The sequence below is a fragment of the Somniosus microcephalus genome, chromosome 2 (genome assembly GCF_052327205.1).
Source record: "Somniosus microcephalus isolate GS21.2 chromosome 2, FLI_Smic_1.0, whole genome shotgun sequence".
NCBI lineage: Eukaryota > Metazoa > Chordata > Chondrichthyes > Squaliformes > Somniosidae > Somniosus > Somniosus microcephalus.
In genome coordinates, this window is record NC_140988.1 from 284,564,644 (window position 1) to 284,588,408 (window position 23,765).

General features: G+C 44.9%; 1 protein-coding gene across 11 annotated transcripts in view; it reads right to left on the reverse strand.

Annotated features, from left to right (window-relative positions):
* Window positions 1-23,765, reverse strand: part of unc13bb (unc-13 homolog Bb (C. elegans)) — an 807,248-nt gene that overhangs the window by 547,631 nt on the left and 235,852 nt on the right. For all 11 annotated transcript variants that reach the window (XR_015074481.1, XM_085972924.1, XM_085972914.1 and 8 more), the window contains exon 3: window positions 11,400-11,499. Coding sequence is in view for 10 of the 11 variants with exons in the window: in XM_085972924.1 (XP_085829050.1) it covers window positions 11,400-11,499 (100 nt within the window). In the remaining variant the exon portion in view is untranslated. The remainder of the gene's footprint in view (window positions 1-11,399; window positions 11,500-23,765) is intronic.

The following is a 23,765-nucleotide window of genomic DNA, read 5'->3' on the forward strand; positions in this document are numbered from 1 at the left end:
AAGGGATTTAAAATAAAAATCCCAGGAAGATTTGGCTGGTTTAAAAGGACATGTTCAGGCTTGCAAAGGCTGGGACACAGGGGAGGTGGGGTGGGCTCCCGAGTTTGGATATTGGACTGTCTAGGAATGTCCTGGGCCACCCCAGTTTTACATATGGACAATGAAACCTGTTTCCCGCCGAGAATTCGCAGAGCCAGGTACTTGAATAAACATGGCATGTCCCCAGCAACACGAAAGGAAGGAACATTAGCCCGACAGGATACAGCAAACAAACCACAGTCTAAAACCAATTAAAGAGATTGACAAACGTTTTGCATTTTTAAACTGGTTTCAAGGAAATCCCAAAACCAGTTAAAGACCGATTAAGTTTAGATGGGTCATCCCCGAAACTCGTCAAAGTTTTAAAACACATTAAAAATAACGAGCCCGCCAAATTTAACAAAGAAACCTGAGATTTGGTGGTCAGATAAGCCAGGCCCCAAATTAGTATAATTGAGGCCTGCCTTTTCAGTTCAACAGTTTAGTCAGTCAGCTTGTCGGAAGGTCAGCTCAGAAGACAGAAGTTCAAGTTCAGCCAACCAGCTTAAGAGAGAGATCATCATCGGAGACTTGAAGGAAGAAAAAACAGAGATTGTGGCAACCAAAGACCTACAGAAACCAACAACTGCCAAAATTACCACTAACCAGGTAATATTGGGCCACCGCGACCAACAAGAAACCAACCGTCGAAAAACTCACGAACCAAAGACTTGTTTCCACTCTACAGGCTAGTCTGACTTACCCCTGGGTAAGATGTGGACACAAAAGACCCTAAAATTAGCTCTAACCAAAGAAAATCAGGTACTCACCGGATATATCCAACAGCGCGACTAACCGCATCAGCGGACCAACCCAAACTGAAGACCCAACGCAGGTGCAGTCTTCTACCACGTCCGAGGCACAGCAGGCCCCAACCACCACAACTAAAGAGAACCCCGAAATCGCGAACCTCTACAGTCTGTCAAGAAAGTCGTTTTGGTGAGCATTTCCTGGTCCTCTGGATTCCAGCCTAGCTAGTGTAGTGGGGTTGGGAGGGTAAGGGATTTTGTATATTGTAATTCTCCCTCACTTATTCCGAGTGTTCCCCACCCTTTTAAAGTATAAGTTTTATTGCATCGTATATTTTCCTGTCTCAAAATAAAGATCTGAATTCTTTTGACTAACCCAGGTGCCTGTTGCAAGTTTATTACAACCCCCAAATAAGTCCAAAGTCTAGAACAAAAGGGAGTGGGAGCGATTCAAACCACTCAAAGGAGTCAGAGGTGAAGCTGACAAACAACCCACACACCACCCCTTACAGTCCCCAGATGTTAGTGAGGAGGACTTTGCAGGGTCAACTGGGCTATTGTTTTAAATTAAATTGCAGGAGTAGAAGAGGTTCAAACTAGTGAAAGATCATTTTAGGATGGATATCTAGAAAGTATTCTTCACAGAGCGATGAACAAGTGAAAGGAACTTCCATAGTAGATGGAAAAACCCCTGCTATCATTAAAGAAACAATTGGATGCTACATTGGACGGGGGTTAGGATCTCTCTTGATGGATGAATTAAGAATGGCCTTTCTCATCTGTAATTATTTTGTGACCTTTGAATAATATACTGTGATTTTGGGAAATTCTAGTTCCACTATAAGTAATCCATTTCATCAGTTAAAAATGGACTCAATACAGCAATATTTTTTTTCCAAATGCAAAAACAATGCCTTTAAGTTTCCTGTGAAATCCATAAACCACAGTTTGTAAATTAAGATCTTACTCCAGGAGCTCGATTTTAATTGCCGAGGCGGGTTGGAGTCGGGTTGCGTGGTGGGCGGGTTCCGGAGCTGCTTCCAGCGGGATCAGCTGCTGATGTCCGATTTTGATTCAATTAGCTTTTTGAATTCAATGAGGCGCGCTGGCCGGTCCAATGAGTGCGATTGGGTTGACTGGCCGCCTCTGATGACGTCATCATAGCTGCTGCTTTTAAAGCTGCCATTCAGCCTAAGCCTTTCTCTTGTGGATTCCTGGACTCATTGAAATTGATTTTGACGCAATTACTTCTTCCAGAGGCAAGCCAGCTCCTCGTTTTAATGATGACTCCATCCATGTTCCTGTGGATGCTGTCAGAGAGCACAGGGAGATTTTCTTCCCTCCTGATGGCCTGAGGAAGCCTCCTCAGCAGACCAAGGCGGCGGCTGCGCATTGCTGAGGTGGTCAGCGCAAGGTCCATATATGCACGCTCATGGACCCAGTGCCGAAAAAGGTTTAATGATCTTGTGCAAACATCAAAGGTGAGTATTGTTGAGTCTGTGTTTACAAGTGCAGTTATTATGAATAACATGACACAGACAACAGAGAGTAACTAAACAGGTCTTTAGTGATTGAGGGTCAGAGCGGGAACTGAGATACATATTACTCCACAGGGTTTATATACCGGTGTGGTCACTACCGGTACTACAATGTACAGGAGCTGTTAAAAAGTAGTCCTTCACCTTAAGGTATCCTCTTAAGGTAGTACAGGTTACATACACTACAATTCCTCCCCTTTTAGCTTAACAGTGGACACCCCATTAATACAGTACATGAATATATATACATATATACAATTTACACACAATGAATATGCAAAGGTTCAGTCTCTGAGGAGGCTTCCGGATCCGTGCCGGATAACGCCTTTCAGGGATCTCTTGTTCCCGTTGCTGGGGTGACTCATTCAATTGATCTTCTATGGATTCAACATCATCTAATACAACCGAGTCCGAGGTGGATGCTACAGGCTCAATAAATTCTTCAACTGGTGTCTCTGCCGGAGACATGGGGTTGACCCTTGTTCTTGATCCCACAAGTTGGTCAGCATGACGTCGTATTACGTTCTCCCCAGTGTCTACCGTGTACATCAAAGGCCCCTGCCGTGCACAAATTGTTCCAGGTTGCCATTTATCATTTCTATAGTCCCTGGCCAACACTGGTTGTCCTATTTCAAAACTCCGAGTGGCCTTTTCATTTATGTGTTGGAATTGCTTGTGTTCAACTTCCCGTCTCGCATTGGGTTTTAACAAATCCAACCGGGACCGCAACCTTCTGTTATAGAACATGATGGCAGGGCTTTGATTTGTCACTGCATGCGTGGCGTTTCGATATGCCATTAGGAAATTGTCCACCTTGTGTTGTAGTGGAATATGATCTTCACACATGGCCTTTATTGCCTTTTTGAATGTTTGTACAAATCTCTCGGCCAACCCATTTGTAGTCGGATGGTATGGGGCAGATGTATAGTGTTTCTACCCATTCTTTTTCATGAATTTCTGGAATTCTTCTGACACGAACTGTGGTCCGTTGTCTGAACAAATTTGCTCGGGCAATCCATTCCTCGCAAATATAGTTCTCAAGACTGCAATCGTCTTCTCAGTGGTAGTGGTCGACATCTTGATCACTTCTGGCCATTTAGAGTGTGCGTCTACTGCTATCAAAAACATGGAATCCATGAATGGACCTGCAAAGTCAATATGCACGCGTTGCCATGGAGCTGAAGGCCATTCCCACGGATGCAGCGGTGCAATTGGAGGTGCATTCTGAACTTTTTGACACCCTGAGCAGCTTTTAGTCAGGTCCTCTATTTGTTTGTCTATACCTGGCCACCACACATAAGCCCTAGCAAGGCTTTTCATCTTGACTCCCCCCAGATGACCTTCATACAATTCTTTTAAGACTCTCTCCCGTAATTTAGGAGGAATAACCACCCTTGTTCCATACATCAGTGTTCCTTGACATACGGACAGCTGTTCTCGTCTGGCTGAGAATGCTGGTAACAGTGGTTCGCCATGTGCTGGCCATCCCTTCACCGTCAAATCGTAGACCCGAGACAGTGTCGGGTCATTTCGGGTCTCTCTCTCAATACCCGCATTGGTGACTGGCAAGCATTCGATGATGGTCGAGTGGAATATCTCGACAGGATCAACTGCCGGTGCCTCTTCCACTGTAGGTAGTGGCAGGCGCGACAGCCCATCAGCATTACCATGTTGCTTTGTACCTTTGAACTCAATATCGTATTGATGTGCCCCTAGGAAAAGGGACCATCTCTGAAGCCTCTGCGCCGTCATTGCCGGAACACCCTTCTTAAGATTGAATATGGAAACCAATGGTTGATGATCTGTCAGCAGTGTAAACTGTTGTCCGTGCAGGTAGTAGTTAAATTTCTTCACTCCCCACACGAGGCTGAGGGCCTCCCTATCTATCTGAGCATAGTTGCGCTCAGCGGAGGTCAATGATCTGGATGCAAAAGCGACTGGCCTTTCCGAGCCATCTGGAAACCTATGTGAGAGCACCGCCCCGATACCATAGGGAGATGCATCACAAGCCAACCGAATAGGTAGCGTTGGGTTAAAGTGAGCCAACACTTCCTTAGACGTGATCAACACCTTGCTCTTCTGAAAAGCCCGCTTACAGTCATCGTTCCACTTCCATCGTATTCCCGTTTGCAAGAGGGTGTTTAGTGGGTGTAACACCGTAGATAAATTTGGTAAAAACTTGTGGTAGTAGTTAGCCAGCCCGAGGAACGACCTCAACTGTGACACATTTTCCGGTGCTGGAGCTTTGACTACTGCCTCAATCTTGTCAGGGGACTTATGTAACCCCTCCTTGTCAATAACGTGGCCGCAGTACGAAATTTGCTTCTGAAAAAACTCGCATTTCTGGCGATTAGCTCTTAGCCCAAATTCTTTCAATCTGATGAGCACCTGTTCCAAATTCGCGGTGATCACTATCGTTATCTCCTGTAACCAGGATGTCATCCAAGTAACACTGTGTCCCTGGAATTCCCTGCAAGACCTGTTCCATGGCCCGTTGCCAAATAGCCGGAGCCGATGCCACTCCAAAAACCAGCCTATTATACTGATATAAGCCCTTATACGTGTTGATAGTGAGATACTGTCTCGACACTTCATCAACTTCCATCTGCAGGTACGCCTGCGCCAGGTCTATCTTGGTGAAGTGCTTGCCGCCAGATAGCGAAGCGAAGATATCTTCAATCTGCGGAAGCGGATATTGCACTGTGTGAAGAACTGGATTAACAGTGACTTTGAAATCATCACAGATGCGAACCTTCCTAGGTTCACCAGGCGTGTTGCTCAACGATCGCTTCATGACAGGAACAATGGGTGTAGCCCACTCGCTCCAGTCCACTTTGGACAGTACTCCTGAACGTTCTAAATCTTCCAGCTCTGCTTCCACAGCAGGTCATATTGCATAAGGCACCGGTCTGGCTTTGAAAAATTTTGGGCTTGCATTTTCTTCAACCTTGATGGTTGCAGTAATTCCTTTCAGTGTCCCAAGTCCCTGTTGGAACACCTCCTTAGCATCGTCTAAGATTTTGGACAGTCGTCCAGGTTTGACGTCGTCCTCCTTACTGGCATCCACAGTCAGTGCTCGTATGGAATGCCAATCCAGTTGTATTTTCCGGATCCATTCACGTCCTAGTAGTGGCGGACCTCCATCAGGTAACACATATAAGTCCATTTTCTGACTTTCTTTACCATTGTAGACCACGTTTACTTTTATTTTTCCTTTGGGGTATACTTTTTGCCCCGTGTATGTTTTCAATACAATCTCCATATCCCTCAGGGGAATGTGCAAGAATAACCTTTTGTAGTCTCGCTTATTTATGACCGTTAAGGCCGATCCTGTGTCCAATTCCATCTTCACTTGGACTCCTGCTATCTTGAGCATGACCCAGATAGTTTGGTGGTCTGCTGTGTTGCCCACATTATGTATCTTCAGACAACCCAGTTCCTTGCTGCTGGAGTCTGAATCAGTCTTCTGTTCATCCGAACTGTTCTCTGTCACTTTATGTACTTTTTTGTACTTCTCCTGCAGTGGCTTTTTGCTGTTGGTCTTCTTTCCTGACCGGCAGACTCTCGCTATGTGACCAAGTTTGCCACATTGCCTGCATTCTTTGTCTTTGAACCAGCACTGGTTCTGGTCATGCGTTGTCCTACCGCAACGATAGCACTTTACTGCACCCAATGCCATTTCATTGGTGCTGAATTCAGGTGGCTTTTGCTGTATTTCCGCAGCACCCCGTGCTGCTGCTTCGTACGATACAGCCACGCTGAAAGCCTTGTCCAGTGTCAACTCTTGCTCTGAGAGTAGCCTTTTCTGGGTTCCTTCGCTCAGGAGACCGCAGACGAATTTGTCCCGTAGGGAATCTGCCAGTCCTGCTCCGAACTGACAGTGCTTTGATAGCTTGCGTAATTCCGTAAGGTAATCAGCGTTACTCTCATCTTTATGCTGATTCCTCTTGTAGAATTTAAATCGTTCTGCTATCAGCAGCGGTGTAGGGTTTAGGTGCTCCTGCAGGATAGCAACAATATCCGTGAAACTTTTTTCTACCGGTTTATCTGGGGTTATCAGGTTCCTCAATAACCCGTACGTCTTCGCACCCATCAAGTTTAATAGGGTTAGTGCTTTCTTATCATCCGGCACTTCATTCGCTCTACAATAAACTTCGATGCGTTCCACATAAGTGGACCAATCTTCCACATCGTTGTCGAATGCAGTAATGTTGCCCGTTTTCGGCATCCTAGCTGAGTTTCTTCTTTCCCTTCGGATATTATTATTTTTTTTTTTTTTTAATTTAAGATGGCGGCTCCCGCGCTCGTCTTCTTCTCCGCTGGCTCAAGATGGCGTCTTTTCCCGTGCTTGCTGCTGCCCACGCCTCACAGCGGTCCTTCCTGCACTTGTTTTTCCCTGTATGTGCGCTTCCTTGAGCTGCTGTTGTTGTTGTTGCCACGCCGCTTTCTGCGGTCCTTGTGGCAATGGAGCGCCTTTCTGGCTGCTGCGCGTCTCTGCCCCGCGATTGCAGTCCGGCCCCTGACACCGGCTGCGGTCTTGTTCTCCGCTCTCTATGCTTTCCTCCCCTTCTCCCTCCGACAAGCTCAGCCGTCTTCCCCCGCGCCGCTCGATCGGGCTTACCCGCCCTGCCTTAGAAGGGTTGCGCACTACCTGTAGCCAGCCCTTATGCTGGACTTCGTGGCCAGGAAACCAAGCCCGGTTCTCGATGGCCTCCCTTGCGATGCACCGCTCTGCAGGATGCTGAGGGCGGATGCCCTTGGTCGGCGCCCGTGTTCCAGGACGCAGCCTCCTTCCAATGTACCCCAGATTCAGTACTGGGGGAGGTGATGCAAAACTGCTGCTAGGTTCAATCAGACTCATCGCCACTGTTGAGTCTGTGTTTACAAGTGCAGTTATTATGAATAACACGACACAGACAACAGAGAGTAACTAAACAGGTCTTTAGTGATTGAGGGTCAGAGCGGGAACTGAGATACATATTACTCCACAGGGTTTATATACCGGTGTGGTCACTACCGGTACTACAATGTACAGGAGCAGTTAAAAGTAGTCCTTCACCTTAAGGTATCCTCTTAGGGTAGTACAGGTTACATACACTACAAGTATCCCATCACACTTGCCTTCAATCTGCTTCGCTTCTCTTCTCATCACCAGCACTGCGTTGTAAGCCTCCTCCTTCACATCCCACCTTACCCTTACTTCCCTTACCTATCCATCTCTGTCTCTGCGCTAAATCACTTCAGCATCCTGCCGATGCACCCCTTAGACTCACTCTCACTGTCATGCAATGATAACAACTAACAACGCACAGGGAGCTAGCTTCCTCTTGGCACCTTACACCATCTTCATCTCATCACTGTGCCTGAAACACCGCTCATGTCCCTCTTTGCAGGAAAAGATAGCCCAGAATAAGAGGGAGAGAGCAATGACTGGAGGAGGAACACCTACCCTAGCCACATTGACCAGTAGTGAGGAGGCTGCAAACAAGATTGTTGGCAGTGGCGAGGACCTGGAAGTGGGCAATGGAGAGACGGGCACACTAGAGGAAGCTGGTGACACAATAGAGTTTCATCCCTCTCAGAATGCAATGGCATATGATGTTCATAGAGAATCGCATTGTATCATCTGCTCAAAAGGATGTGTCGGCTACATCAATATCAGATGTCTAAATCATGCCTTTACTCTCCCACAGGACCATCGAGTGCCCCCTCCCCACGATCCAGGACGAAGACTTGGAGATCTCCTCAGAGGAATCTGAAGCCTCTGAGGGAGCAGCGTCACCAGGACTCAGCGCACCGAGCACCAGCGCAGCAACGCACACCTCAGTGGGGCCCTCGCAAGTTACAGTAGTGTTGCCACCTGGTCTATCACAGCGCACAAGTGAGCATCAGCAGATGGTGGAGACAGCGACAGCAGTGTAGTCCTCGGTGGAGGTCGCAGAACTGTCCTAGCTCTGCTGAGCTGCATGTAGACACTATGCCCCTGGGGCCATTCAGAAAAAGAGCGCCTCGGGAAATACAGGAACAAATACAGGAGTCTCTGGAAGGGTTTAGCTCCAGGGTTAGTGCAAGTGTGGAGAGAATGCAGGAGTCCATCTCTAACATCAGCACTGCCGTGGTGGAGGCAATGGCGCATGAAGGCACCTCCATGGATAGGATGGCAACCTCCATGGAAAGGCTGGCTACCTCAGTGGAAAGGATGGCTACGGCCATGGAGGAAATAAGTCGCCAGAGTCAGGAAAACATGGTGACTGTTCAAAATAGAATGTCATCTCTGGAGGAACGATGGGCAGCTATTGAGCAGAGAGACCAGAGCTTCATGGACGTTTTGAAGAGGACTGCCAGTGCAGATACGGGTCCTCATGGTCCCCCTGAAGTGCAGCAAGGTGCTCTCCAGCCACTTACCGGCACCGAGGTGCGGCTGACCCATGAGAGGGATGTTGTTGGCAGGACAGAAGGAAGTGTGGGCACGCGTAAGAGAAAGATTAAACACTTATAGTCACAGTGGGAGTCACTTGGGTGATTTATTTGTTTTTTCTGACTGTTGCTGGTTTATTATCATTTTGTGATGTGTAAAAGAAAAATTATGGCAAACAGTTGATTGTGTGGCGTATGTGTTATGGGAAATGGCAAAAGCACATTGAAGGCTCAGGGCGACTTGCATTTGTAATGCTGATGGTAAAAGTGATAGGAAATAACAGAGTATAGCAGAGATGATGTATGACGTTGGACAAGTGTCACCTGCAATTACAGAGCCATATGGTAGCCACTTTTGGTTGAAGAGTAAGCTTATGCTAATGTGGCATGGCAGTGTGCATACCCTGCTTGACGGGCAGCAGTGAACTGGAGGGATGCTGCATTGGTCACAACAGGGCATGCAAGGCGCCCCTCCGTCCTCCTTCTACTCCTCTTCCCAGGAAGATCTGCGCTGAGCCACGCAGCTGCTACTCCTCCGATTATGAGGACCACCATGAGAGGGCATAAATGTTTCCCATCCCCTTGCTTTAGATTTTATTTGAGGCAACAAGCTTGCAAGCGCACAGTCAAAGTGGCCTGAAATAATTCCATTCATGTCACACTGCAGATGGGTGTCAGCTTGAACAGTCAGAATGTCAGTAGATGTGCAAAATCTTATCCCATACCTACAACAGCAAAGTTGTTGCATTTGAATGTCAGCCATGTTTCAAGGACACTTTTAAAATGCTGCACCAATGCATACAAATCATGTCCTCCAGCAACTCGTCTCCTTGAACCTGGCCTGTTTCTGACAAGTCGGGAAACAGGAGCCAGAAGCACGAAAATGGGAAACCACTATGAAAATAGGATTAGCAAGGCAGTTAACAGGCTGTTAACTGCCTTAACTACCTGTCCCATCAGTTCCAGTCGGGTCAGTTTGGGAGCGGCTGAACAGATACTCAAAAAAATCGGATGGGGGGCGGGTTGGGTGTCTGAAGCCATTTCTTTCCGATTTTCCCAACAGACCCACCTCCTCAGGGCTATTAAAATCAAGCCCCTTGTTTCCTCAGCAGCAAATAAAAACTAATTATCTCACACTTCAGCCAATTGTTACTGTATTATGAAAACAACAACCATGATGAACAGCAGTTATCAATAGTTGCTGCTCTTATTCTATGCTCTCATTTGCTGGTCTCCAAAGTGACCCCGTGTTGTCAATAGTGGCACTGTTGACAAGTGACAGCAAAGCAAGGCTGGGGTAAAAAATGTTATGTCACTGAGCCCAACAACTGTTGCTCAGTGATGAATTGCAAGCTCGATTCCTCTCATAAGAAACAAAACACTTTTACTGCAGCAACTTCAATGCATTTTAATAGGACCAAGGGAAAAAAATTCTCTTCATTTCCAGTGGAACTAAATCAACCTGCTTATCTTACAAACCAGTTCATTTCGAATGCACAGATGATTTCAAAGAAACTAGAATTGTCCAAATGCCCTCTGTGTCAAATACCTAATAGTTTTTTCTAGAAAATAACAGATGCTTTCTGGGTATTTTCCAATTTAAATCATGTGGCTTATAAACAATTTATCTCTATGTTTCACATTCAGGATTAATTAACAGTTGTCTAACAATAGTGCCCCAACACACTGCACCATTGTGTCAGGATTTTGATAGCACGATCGCGATTCTTCACAGACAAGAGTTCCCAATCTCAACCATGCCATCAAAAGAAAGAGCACAAGAGAAAGAAAAATTGGATGGCGAACAAATGCCATTGTAATGTACTTCCCAGCAGCCAGTTAAGGGATCTTTTCCAGCAGGTTAGATAAAGCATCCAACTCAGGTGGGTTACAATGCTAGGAGAGATGTAATTGGGGATCAGGCATAAGTCAGGGTGGTTACCGGTAAATATTTCAATTTTGATCAGAAATACAATAAGATGAAATGATTAAAAAGAAAAGTATTCAATGACAAGGTGAAGCAACAATCCTGCTGCCATGTAGAATTTGCTGTTTTGCAGGTGGGAGGGAATAGCAGTATATAGCTTTATATATATTCCCAACCCCGTTTCCAAAGCAACATATGGCAATGTGACAGATGTAATAGGCTCACTACCACATCTGTCACTCCATGGAGTAGGACCTGCACTATTTTATTGAACCAAAAATTATAAGAACTGGAAATATTGTTTTTTTTTTTTATAAAAGGCGCACTTTTATACTCTGACACTCAAATTAATTTTAATAGAAAAATGTTGATTGTTTCAGTCAGAATTCAGAACATGATCCTCAGTTTATAAAACCAAGCACCAGATTACTGAGCAAAGTAATCTTTGAAGTCTACCATCTGTCAAGCAATTATGAGGATCTAAATTTGTCAGTGACATACATTTCAAGGCAATTTTTACATAAATAAGACTTCTTGAAGAATCCCAGGAGCAATTCGTCACATTGGTATTCACAAGTTATTCTTATTATCCTTTTACTTATCTAAATAAAATAAATTGCAGAGAATACACAAGAAACCCCACTTTCTGTACCCAGGTCTGGAACATCAGTTTATTAAATCAGTACTTACAACATGAAGTCTTGCTCCCAACAAGGCTGATCCCCTCGCACTGCTATTGTGGTGCTTTTTACGTTCTGTACTTTCAGCGTCACATAAGTGTTAAATTTATCTGTCAAAGAAGAAAAAGGCCTTTTAATCCAACTGTGAGTCAAGTATATGTGTCCAGCAGTGGCCTTTGCAAAGATCAGCAGCAACAACTTACATTTATATAGCACCTTTAACGTAGTAAAAACGCCCCAAGACACTTCACAGGAGCGTTATCAAACAAAATGTTGACACCAAGCCACACAGAAATAAAAAAGGTTGGCTTTAAAGATTGACTTAAAGGAGAGAGAGGTAGAGATACCGAGAGAGTTAGGGATGAAATTTCAGAGCTTAGGGCCTAGGCAGCTGAAGGCATGGCCACCAATGGTGGAGCGATGAAAATCAGGGATGCCAAAGAGGTCAGAAATGAAGGATTGTAGGGCTAGAGGAGGTTAGAGAGATAGGCAGGGGCGAGGCCATGGAGGGATTTGCTGTGTCCAGTGCACTCAGCCGTTTCTTAATATCACCTGGAGTGAATTGATGGTGCGGACCTCAAGAGGAGGCCGAGAAGGATCATCCACTCGGCACTTCTGGCTGAAGATGGTTGCATACCCTTCAGCCTGGTCTCTTGCACTCACCTGCTGGGCGCCGCCATCATTGAGGATGGAGATGTCCATGGAGGCTCCTCCTCCCATTAGTTGCTTAATAGAAACATAGAAGATAGGAGCAGGAGTAGGCCATTCGGCCCTTCGAGCCTGCTCCGCCATTCAATGTGATCATGGCTGATCATCCAAATTCAGTACCCTGTCCCTGCCTTTTCCCCATATCCCTTGATCCCTTTAGCCTCAAGAAATATATCCAACTCTTTCTTGAATATATTTAATGAACTAGCCTTCACCGCCCTCTGTGGTAGAGAATTCCACAGGTTCACCACTCTCTGGGTGAAGAAATTCCTCCTCATTTCAGTCCTAAATGGCTTACCCCTTATCCTTAGACTATGACCCCTGGTTCTGGACTCCCCGGCCATCAGAAACATCCTTCCTGCATCTAGTCTGTCCAGACCTGACAGAATTTTATAGGTTTCGATGAGATCCCCTCTCAATCTTCTAAACTCCAGTGAGTATAAGCCCAATCGACACAATCTCTCCTCATACGTCATTCCTGCCATCCCAGGTATCAGCCTGGTGAATCTTCGCTGCACTCCCTCCATGGCAAGAACGTCCTTCCTCAGGTAAGGTGACCAAAACTGCACACAATACTCAAGGTGCGGTCTCACCAAGGCCCTGTAAACTGTAGCAAGACATCCTTGTTCCTGTACTCGAACCCTCTTGCTACGAAGGCCAACATACCATTTGCCTTCTTAACCGCCTGCTGCACCTGCATGCTTACCTTCAGCGACTGGTGCACAAGGACACCCAGGTCTCTTTGCACTTCCCCTTCTCCCAATCTATTGCCATTCAAATAATAATCTGCCTTCCTGTTTTTGCCACCAAAGTGGATAACCTCACATTTATCCACATTATAGTGCATTTGCCATGTTTCTGCCCAATCACCCAACCTGCCCAAATCGTACTGGAGTTTCCCAACATCCTCCTCGCAGCTTACCCTCCCGCCCAGCTTTGTGTCGTCTGCAAATTTGGAGATATTACATCCAATTCCCTCGTCCAGATCATTAATATATATTGTGAACAGCTGGGGTCCTAGGACCGATCCTTGCGGTACCCCACTAGTCACTGCCTGCCACTCGGAAAACGACCCGTTTATTCCAACTCTTTGCTTTCTGTCCGCCAACCAGTTCTCTATCCAAGTCAATACCTTGCCCCCAATCCCATGTGCCTTAATTTTGCACGCTAATCTCTTATGTGGGACCTTATCGAAAGCCTTCTGAAAGTCCAAATATACCACATCCACTGGTTCTCCTTTATCTATTTTACCAGTTACATCCTCAAAAAATTCCAGTAGATTAGTCAAGCATGATTTACCTTTTGTAAATCCATGTTGACTTTGTCCGATCCTGTCACTGCTTTCCAAGTGCTCTGCTATTACATCTTTTATAATACTCTAGCATTTTCCCCACTACCGATGTCAGGCTTACCGGTCTATAATTCCCCGCTTTTTCTCTACCACCTTTTTTGAATAGTGGGGTAACATTAGCTACCCTCCAATCCATGGGTACCGTTCCAGAGTCTATCGAGTTCTGGAAGATGACCAGTAATGCATCTACTATCTCTAGGGCCACTTCCTTAAGTACCCTGGGATGTAGACCATCAGGCCCTGGGGATTTATCTGCCTTCAGTCCCATCAATTTTCCTAACACCATTTTCCTACAAATACTGATTTCTTTCAGTTCCTCTCTTTCATCAGACCCTATGTTCCCCGGCATCTCTGGGAGGTTATTTGTGTCCTCCTTTGTGAAGACAGAACCAAAGTATGTATTTAGTTGGTCTGCCATTTCCTTGTTTCCCATTATAAATTCCCCTGATTCTGACTGTAAGGGACCTACACTTGACTTCACCAATCTTTTTCTCTTCACATATCTATAAAAGCTTTTACAGTCAGTTTTTATGTTCCCTGAAAGCTTACTCTCATATTCTATTTTCCCTTTCTTAATTAATCCCTTTGTCCTCCTTTGTTGACTCCTAAACTGCTCCCAATCCTCAGGATTATTGCTTTTTCTAGCCAATTTATATGTCCTCTCCTTGGCTCTTATGCTATCCCTAATTTCCCTTGTTAGCCACGGTTGAGTCACCTTTTTTGTTTTATTTTTATGCCAAACTGGGATGAACAAATTCTGTAGCTCATCCATTCGGTCTTTGAATGTTTGCCATTGCCTATCCACCGTCAACCCTTTGAGCGCCATTCCCCACTCAATCCTACCCAACTCGCTCCTCAGACCATCGTAGTTTCCTTTATTTAAATTGAGGACCCTTGTCTCTGAGTCAACTACTTCATTCTCCATCATAATTGTCCACCACCATTTGTGACTGGATGTGGCAGGGTTGCAGAGCTTTGACCTGATCCGTTGATTGTGGGATTGCTTAGATCTATCTATAGCATTCTGCTTTTGCTGTTTAGCACGCATGTAGTCCTGTATTGCAACCTTACCAGGTTGGCGCCTCATGTTCAGATACATAAGAACATAAGAAATAAGAACAGGAGTAGGCCATATGCCCCCCGAGCCTGCTCTGCAATTCAATTAGACCATGGCTGATCTTCGACCTCAACTCCACTTCCCTGCCCGGTCTCCATATCCCTCTATTCACAATATATTAAATGATCTAGACGAGGGAACTAGATGTAATATCTCCAAGTTTGCAGACGGCACAAAGCTGGGTGGGCGTGTGTGCTGTGAGGAGGATGCAGAGAAACTCCAGTATGATTTGGACAGGTTGGGTGATTATACTGCATTTGCCATGCATCTGCCCAATGTGGATAAATGCGAGGTTATCCACTTCGGTGGCAAAAAAAGGAAGACAGATTATTATCTGAACGGCAATAGATTGGGAGAAGGGGAAGTGCAACGAGACGTGGGTGTCCTTGTGCACCAGTCATTGAAGGTAAACATGCAGGTGCAGCAGGCGGTTAAGAAGGCAAATGGTATGTTGGCCTTCATAGCAAGAGGATTCAAGTACAGGAGCAAGGATGTCTTGCTGCAGTTGTACAGGGCCTTGGTGAGACCACACCTTGAGTATTGTGTGCAGTTTTGGTCGCCTTATGAGGAAGGATGTTCTTGCCATGGAGAGAGTGCAGCGAAGATTCAGCAGACTGATACCTGGGGTGGCAGGGATGACGTATGAGGAGAGATTGGGTCGATTAGGCTTATATTTGCTAGAGTTTAGAAGAATGAGAGGGGATCTCATTGAAACTTATAAAATTCTAACAGGACTAGACAGACTCGATGCAGGAAGGATGTTCCCGATGGTCGGGGAGTCCAGAACCAGAGGTCACAGTCGAAGGATAAGGGGGTAAGCCATTTAGGACAGAGATGAGGAGGAATTTCTTCACCCAGAAAGTGGTGAACCTGTGGAATTCTCTACCACAGAAGGCAGTTGAGGCCAATTCATTAAATATATTCAAGAAGGAGTTGGATATATTTCTTAAGGCTAAAGGGATCAAGGGATATGGGGAGAAAGCAGGGACAGGGTACTGAATTTGGATGATCAGCCATGATCTCATTAATGGCGGAACAGGCTCGAGGGGCCGAATGGCCTACTTCTGCTCCTATCTTCTATGTTTCTATGATTCCTCTAGATTCCAAAAATCTATCTATCTCAGCCTTGAATATACTCAGCGACTGAGCATCCATAGCACTTTGGAGGCAGAGAATTCCAAAGATTCACAATCCTGTGAGTGAAGAAATTCCTCCTCATCTCAGTCTTAAATGGCCGACCCCTTATCCTGCAACTATGCCCCCTAGTTCTAGACTCTCCAGCCAGGGGAAATAATCGCTCAGCATTTACCCTGTCAATCCCCCTCAGAATCTTCTGTTTCAATGAGATCACCTCTTATTCTTCTAAACTCCAATATATAAGCCCAATCTACTCAATACGTCTGGTGCTGCTTTCGGCACGCACTTCTACACTCCTAATTAAACCAGCTATTGGTCATCCAGCTTGAAATATTCTTTCTCAATTCCAAAATGGAGCTGTGTGTAAGTATATAAGAACACTACCTCCACAGAAAAACACGGCCCCATTTCAACTGTCTGAATGGCAGTCAGCAGAAAAGCAGACAGGAGTGAGGTAGGTGAGCCAAGTACTGTTCTAAATGAGTTAGCTTCCACTTTTCATTATAAACAAGACATTGAGGTATTACAGAGATGTATGTGAGAGGAGGATCCAGAGATTCCAACCATTTAATGTGAAATTTACATTTTCTATCTCCTCAGTCTGCATTCCCTGAACGTTTCTTTCCACTCCGCTTTCCCACACCACATATATAGTTAGGCTGACGTCAACTGATCTGTTCAGTGCCACGCCAATTCAATCCAAACTGGCTTGGAGCTGGGAGAGGGGAGAGCAAAGAACTATTGAGGTATTGTGGAAAGGTGCCTTTGGAATCAAAAGTGTATTTTCTGAAAACAGTTAATGCTCCAAGACCAATAGTAACCTACATTTACTACTAGGGACGGACAATAAAGTCAGCCTTGGCAGCGATGGTCACATGCAGAGAATCAATTTTAAAAATTCAAACCTCATTACTGCCGATCCCATCCACCAAGGGTTGGGGTCACCTTGGCAATGGGTCCTGCACTATTGTATGGCAATTATCTCTGGAATAATAAACATCCTCCTTCCCCCATAACACGAGCATATGCATCTACCCACCCCTTTCCCGCATCCCCTATTTGTCCTTTAATCACTTAAGAGTGCTGTTATATTATAGATACCAATCTGCTCAGCTGACAAACCCAAGTTACACTGCCCACAGCACCTCTTAGAGCTTTCTCTTGGCTGGGAAAACTGTGTCTGCACTACTGCATAACTGATTTTGAACATCACGAGATCAGGGTTCCCCACTGATACAAAGTCTAAGCAGTGCGAGACCATCTATTACCAACTCTTGCTTTTCTGGAATCTGGAGAGAAAAGGGAACAGCAAACACACGAATGTGCTGTAACCCCTAGACTGCAGGACTGGTTGATAACCTGTTGCAATGCCAATGATGATCTTCAGTTGGTTTAGTAAAAATGCCGAAATGGGGCAAGCACAAATCCCTCTGGGGAAGATTATGTCATGTGCTCTTATTATCTTCTAAAAATGAGCTGCGGCCATTCACCTCCCAGTAATCGTTTCAAAACAGCCTCAGAAGAGGGCTCTCAGAGCTGGGAATTGGGACTGAATCTATCAAGTGTCATTATGGTGAACTCACACCCTACTGCTCAATTGTGTTGTGACTCACTGTCCACCTGGAAAAACATTTTTTAATTTCCTTGTACACACATGTGAAAACTTTGCAACTTACTGCTACAGTGCTATTCAGGGGATGAGTAAAACAAAATTACATATACCAATATACACCACTGAAGAAAAGCATGACCAGTTTAAAAAGGAATGCTACAACATACTGCACCTCAGGTGATAGGACAGTTTTTGCCCATGATACTAGGACAGTTTTTGCCCATGATACTTTACAAGTCAAGTTTTTTTCATCTCAGCTGTAGAGAAAAAGCTTCAAGAAAAGGAGAAAAAGGGAAACTCAGAGGGAGACACAACACTCTCGCGCTCCTAATCTTCAGTTTGGAGTGGCACTGCCTGCTCAAATGGCAGCAGTGAAGCAGGTACAAAAGAAAGAGGAAATGCAAATTAAAACTTACAAAGAGGGATCTTACCCACAAGAAAAAAAAACTCCTTGGAATAGATATCAACCCTTTGTTGATAAAATTAAAAGCATCACGATTACATCTGAAGCTATAATTTCTTATTTGAATTAGAGCATACCCCAGAAACATGCTGCTCTCTAACATCCCAAGGGGAAATATAACTTGTTTGGGATTTGGCAGGGCGGAGGACAGGGCGTGGGGCGGATGGCAACTTCTCCGACCTCGGCAGCGCAAGGGTGATTTTAACTCCTGGCCCTCAGCTGCATGCCGCCGGTCAGCTGCCCACCTGAAACGGGCACAAGTGGCAGTTGGCCAGCTAGGAGCAGAGGCTTGGGCGGCAGGAGGCCACCAGCTGGCACCAACAGGAGGCTCGCAGCAAGAAGGTATGTCGCGGGGAGGGGCTTTCGGCAGCGTCTTGTAGGTGTGGGGGGCAGGTGGCGGGGGCCCGGGGCTGCTCCTTCTGGCACTACAAGCAAAGTACCGAAAAAAACTTCTCAAATGGCCTCGTGGTTCTGGATCCTCTTCCCACTGTCTTAACCTGCCAGTGAAGCCACAATTGCTTCCCCACTCAAGCCGAGGACATCATCTGCATATTTATAGGTGGACCCCGCCAGCTTCAGATGGATGCCTTTGCTGCCTGTTCCGAAGAGCAGGTTAAAATGGAAGACGAAGGGATCCAGGTGGGACGTTGCCAGGTAAGTCAGCTGGCCCATTTTTACTGCTCACGCAGCCAGTTTCTGGCAGGTGGTAGGGGGATTAAAAACCGCCCATCATATTTCTATTGAAGTCAATGGATGAATTGCAGCAAATTTAACAAAACTGGAAGTAGATATAGAACTAGTATTTTCAGATTTTCTAAATTACCTTGGTTTCAAATCTTATAAATTCATCTCCATTTCAGATTTAACAACTTTTTTTTATATAAATCAGAAAATTAAAAACTCCAGCCTAAGGCAAAAATGTTAGTGGAAACATTAGCACTGAAATATAGCTGGACTAATAACTGTAAAGAAATTCATCAACTGATCAAGTGTTATTAATTCTACCACACTTTATTCATGCTCAGTAACTTTGAAGGGCTCACTGCAATAATCCAAACTCATTAGCATAAGCACAAAAATTAAAACTGCAATTAAAACTGAAAGCATAAAGCCAGACTGGTGCAGGATTCAAAATGTTTCCCCAAAGTAAATTACAGCACTGCATACTATTTCAAACACTGCAGCATTACACTGTAATAATTGTATTCTGTTCCGATCAAGGACATACACCCAAAATGTTACCGTCTTTTACAGATGCTAACTGATCTGCTGTGTATTTCCAGCAATTTTTGCTCATAGTTCAGATTTTCAGCATTTGCAGGATTTTTTTGTTTTGTTTATATAGTGCTTGTCATGATGAGATGTTTCACTGTGCTTCGCATATTGAATTACTTAAAAATGCTATTCACAAAATTTACATACGAACATATGAAAATGTTGGACATGGAAAGACCAGCTGGCCCGTCTAGCCTGTCCCTTGTAACCCACTGCAAGATTCTTATTTTACTGGTAAATCTTCAGCATTTATGTCACAGAGGAGTATCATATGCTTTTGTGAATATTATTCAGACAACACAAAGATACAAAATGATGAAACAAGAAAAAAAAACAGAAAATGAAGGAAATACACAACTCAGCACCTGAAAGAGAAAAGTTTAATCATTTTGGGACAGACCCTTCATTAAAACTGGCCATTTAACCTACTTCTAGAATGTATTCAGGACAGTTTGAGAACAGTATCTTTTAGAACGGAAAAGGGAACAGGCCATACTAGATTTAGTGACGAGTAACGAACCAGAATTAATTAACAATCTGACAGTAAGGGAACATCTTGTGAATAGTGACCATAATATGACTGAGTCACAAATCAAGGTTTTAGACAAGTAAGGTAAATTTCAAAGGGATAAGAAATAAATTCACTACTGGGCTGAACGGTTATTGGGTAAACCTACAGACAAAAAAAGGGAGAAAATATTCAATGGTGCATTTGTACGATACAAAAGCAGCACATACCATTTAAAAGGCAATGACAAAGCAACCATGGTCAATAAATGGGGTGAGACAACATTAAGCTAAAAGAAAACACTTACACAAATGCTAGGGAAAATTGAAATCCAGTAGACTGAGAGAGCTATAAAAAGCAACAAAGAAAGTAACAAGAAGTGCAAAAAGGAATATGAAAAAAAACTTGAAAGGGACATCAAATAACAGCAAATGCTTTTATAAATATAATTAAGAGAAAGAGGGTGATAAAGGCGAATGTGGGCCCATTAAAGACAGATGCAGGCACTGTAATGGAAAGTACTTTGTATCCATTTTCACAATGGAGGAAGAGTACAAAATACCAGCAGTACAAGGGTACCTAAAAATTAGTCAAGATCAACTTTGTGGATTTAATAGAAGTAAATAAATGGTAATGGAGAAATTAATAGGAATTAAGATAAACAACTCTCCAGGACATGATGGTTTCTGTTCCAGAGTATTAAAAGAAATAGGTGAGGAAATTCCAGATGCATTAGTCTTAATTTTCCAAAGCTCTCTAGATTACAGAATTGTGCCTTTGGATTGAAAAATTGCAAATGTAACTGCAGACATGTCCATTTAAAATCAATTGTTAGAGTCTGATCACCTCCCCTTGACAATCAACGGCATTACCATCGCCGAATCCCCCACCATGAACATCCTGGGGGGGTCACCATTGACCAGAAACTTAACTGGACCAGCCACATAAATACTGTGGCAACAAGAGCAGGTCAGAGGCTAGGTATTCTGTGATGAATGTCTCACCTGCTGACTCCCCAAAGCCTTTCCACCATCTACAAGGCACAAGTAAGGAGTGTGATGGAATACTCTCCACTTGCCTGGATGAGTGCAACTCCAACAACGCTCAAGAAGCTCAACATCATCCAGGACAAAGCAGCCTGCATGATTGGCACCCCATCCACCACCTTAAACATTCACTCCCTCCACCACTGGCGCACCGTGGCTGCAGTGTGTACCATCTACAAAATGCACGGCAGCAACTCGCCAAGGCTTCTTCAGCAGCACCTCCCGAACCCACGACCTCTTCTATCTAGAAGGACAAGGGCAGCAGGCACATGGGAACACCACCACCTCCAAGTTCCCCTCTAAGTCACACACCATCCTGACTTGGAAATATATCGCCGTTCCTTCATCGGCACTGGGTTAAAATCCTGGGACTCCCTCCCTAACAGCACTGTGGGAGTACCTTCACCACACGGACTGCAATGGTTCAAGGCAGCGGCTCACCACCACCTTCTCAGGGGCAATTACGGATGGGCAATAAATGCTGGCCTTGCCAGCGACGCCAACATCCCATAAACTAATAAAAAAATTTGGGGCAAAGTGACCGGAATCAATCATCAGATATAGAGTGACTGAGCACTTGGACAAGTGCTGATCAAAGAGAGTCAGCATAGATTTCTGAAGGACAAGTCATGTCTGACTAATCTAGTTGAATTTTTCAGGAGTTCACTAGCATGGTGGACGGGGATTGTCTATGAATGTTGTCTATATGAACTTCCAGAAGGCATTCAAAAAGGTTCCGCACAAAAGATTTCTTGCAAAAATCAAAGGGCACAGAGGGCACATGTGACATAGGTTGGCAATTGGTTGGGAGGTAGGAGACAGAGTAAGAATAAAGGGAACATTGTCTAATGGCAGGATAGAATCATAGAATGGTTACAGCACAGGAGGCCATTCGGCCCATCGAGCCCATGCCGGCTCCCTGCAAGAGCGCTTCAGCTAGTCCCACTCCCCTGCCCTTTCCCCGTAGCCCTGCAAATTTTTTTCCCTCAGGTACTTATCCACTAGTGTTCCCTCATATATATTAATGATTTGGATAAAGGAATAAACAGTTGTATATCCAAGTTTGCAGATTACACTAGGTTAGGAGGCATAGTAAGTTGTGTAGATGGGAGCAAGAAGTTACAGAGGGACATAAACAGACGGTGACTGGGTAAAACTATGGTTAATGGAGTTCAATGTGGGGAAGTGTGAAGTCACCCACTCTGGATCCAAGAAAGACAAATCAGAATAATTTTGTAATGGTGAGAGACTAGGAGCTGTGGTGGGACAAAGGGATTTGGGCATCCATGTGCGCAGAACACGAAAAGCTAGTGCACAGGTACAAAAAGCAATCAAAGGTTAATGGGATGTTGGCCTTTATCTCAAAGGGTTTGAAATACAAAAGTGAAGAACTGATGCTTCAGCTGTACAGAACCTTGGTCAGAGTCCTTCTGGAATACTGTGTTCAATCAGGAAAGATATATTGGCCTTGGAGGGGATACAGTGCCAATTCACCAGAATGATAACAGAGCTCAAAGGGTTAAATTACGAGTAAACTTGGCTTGTATTCCCTTGAGTTTAGAAGGTTGCGGGGTGATGTAATTGAAACAGAGTTGGCACGGAGAAGCTAGTAAAATGAGAAAACACTTTTTCAAATAAACGGTTGTGGAAATCTGGAACTCTCTCCCCTAAAAGGCTGTGGATGCTGGGTCAATTGACATTTTCAAGACTGAAATCGACAGATTTTTATTAGCTAAGGGTATCAAGGGATATGGATCGAAAGCTGGTAAAATGGAATAGTGGTACAGATCACTTGTGATCTTAATAAATGGTGGAACCACACCAGATATACTAAAGAAATACAGTTAATAAAAATGCTACGCTACTTACTATTTTTCCCAGGGTGAGGGCTTGGTGTGAAGAGAGCTATATTAAAAACAACACGAAAGGACAGGCAGATCCGGAAAACTTGCACCACAGCGTCACCTGGGCTTCCAACAACCTGGCAGGCAAATGTTGACACACAGACCGGAATTTTCCCATTGCCACCCACGCGGGTCGGCAGTAAAAATGCTGGAAATAGTGAGTGCATCGGGAACCCGCCATCATCCCGCTGCCTCGGGCATTTAACTCTGGCGGCTTTGAAGACGCGACACGGACCCGATCCGCAGAGGCAGGCTGTGGTGTATGTGCCTTTAAGAGCAATTATGGTGTATGTGCCTTTAAGAGCCCCAGGTGTGCGTAATGCCGGTAATTGCCACTTGGGCTATATAAGCCTGTGTATTGTGTATATCCTCGAGAACCCACCCACCCCCAGACTTGCTTAGTAAATACCTATGAACCAACTCCTGTCTTCAGTGTCTTTATCTACACACGAACACTACAGTGGCGACGAAGTGGAAACGGACTTACCTGCAATTCGGCAGCACCTCAAGGACATCGATTCCTCCAGCGTCCAGAAGACTCAAGGAAGTAAGAGAAACTGTGGTTTCACCAGCTGGCCAAGCTGGTGACAGGTACTGCGCTAATCCTTCCTGGGCGTCAGGCTGGAGCTCCAGCGGCGGGCTCTACAGCTGAGACAGGCAGCGAAATCGGAGGCAAGCAATAACGGACTGGGAGGGTGCACTCGAGAGACGGCCGGCGCGGCAAGCAGGTCAGCGTTTAGACCTCCGTCGGGAACGAGTCTCCAACAGTGAATAAACGGAAACCACAGTGAAACAGCGTTGTTATCGGTAGCAGCGGCGGGAAAGCGCGGGAAGCGCCATATCGTTGCTACAGAGAGAAAAAAATAAAGCACGGGAAGCGCCATATCTTTTCTGAAATGCCTAAATCTGGTAATATTGAGGCTTTTGATGGCGAAATAGAAGATTGGACCACATACGTGGAAAGAGTAGAGGTTTATTGCACCGCAAATGGAATAACAGATGAAAAAAAAGCTTCAGTACTTCTGAACTTAATGGGCGCGAAGACATATGGGCTGTTACGAAATTTAATCACTCCAGCCAAACCAAAGGACAAGACTTTTAAAGAAATTGTTCATACCCTGCAGGAGCATTTAAACCCAACACCGCTGCTGATAGCGGAACGATTCAAGTTCTTCAAGAGAAATCAACACAAGAATGAAAGTAACGCTGATTACCTAACCGAATTAAGAAAGCTATCAAAGTACTGCCAATTCGG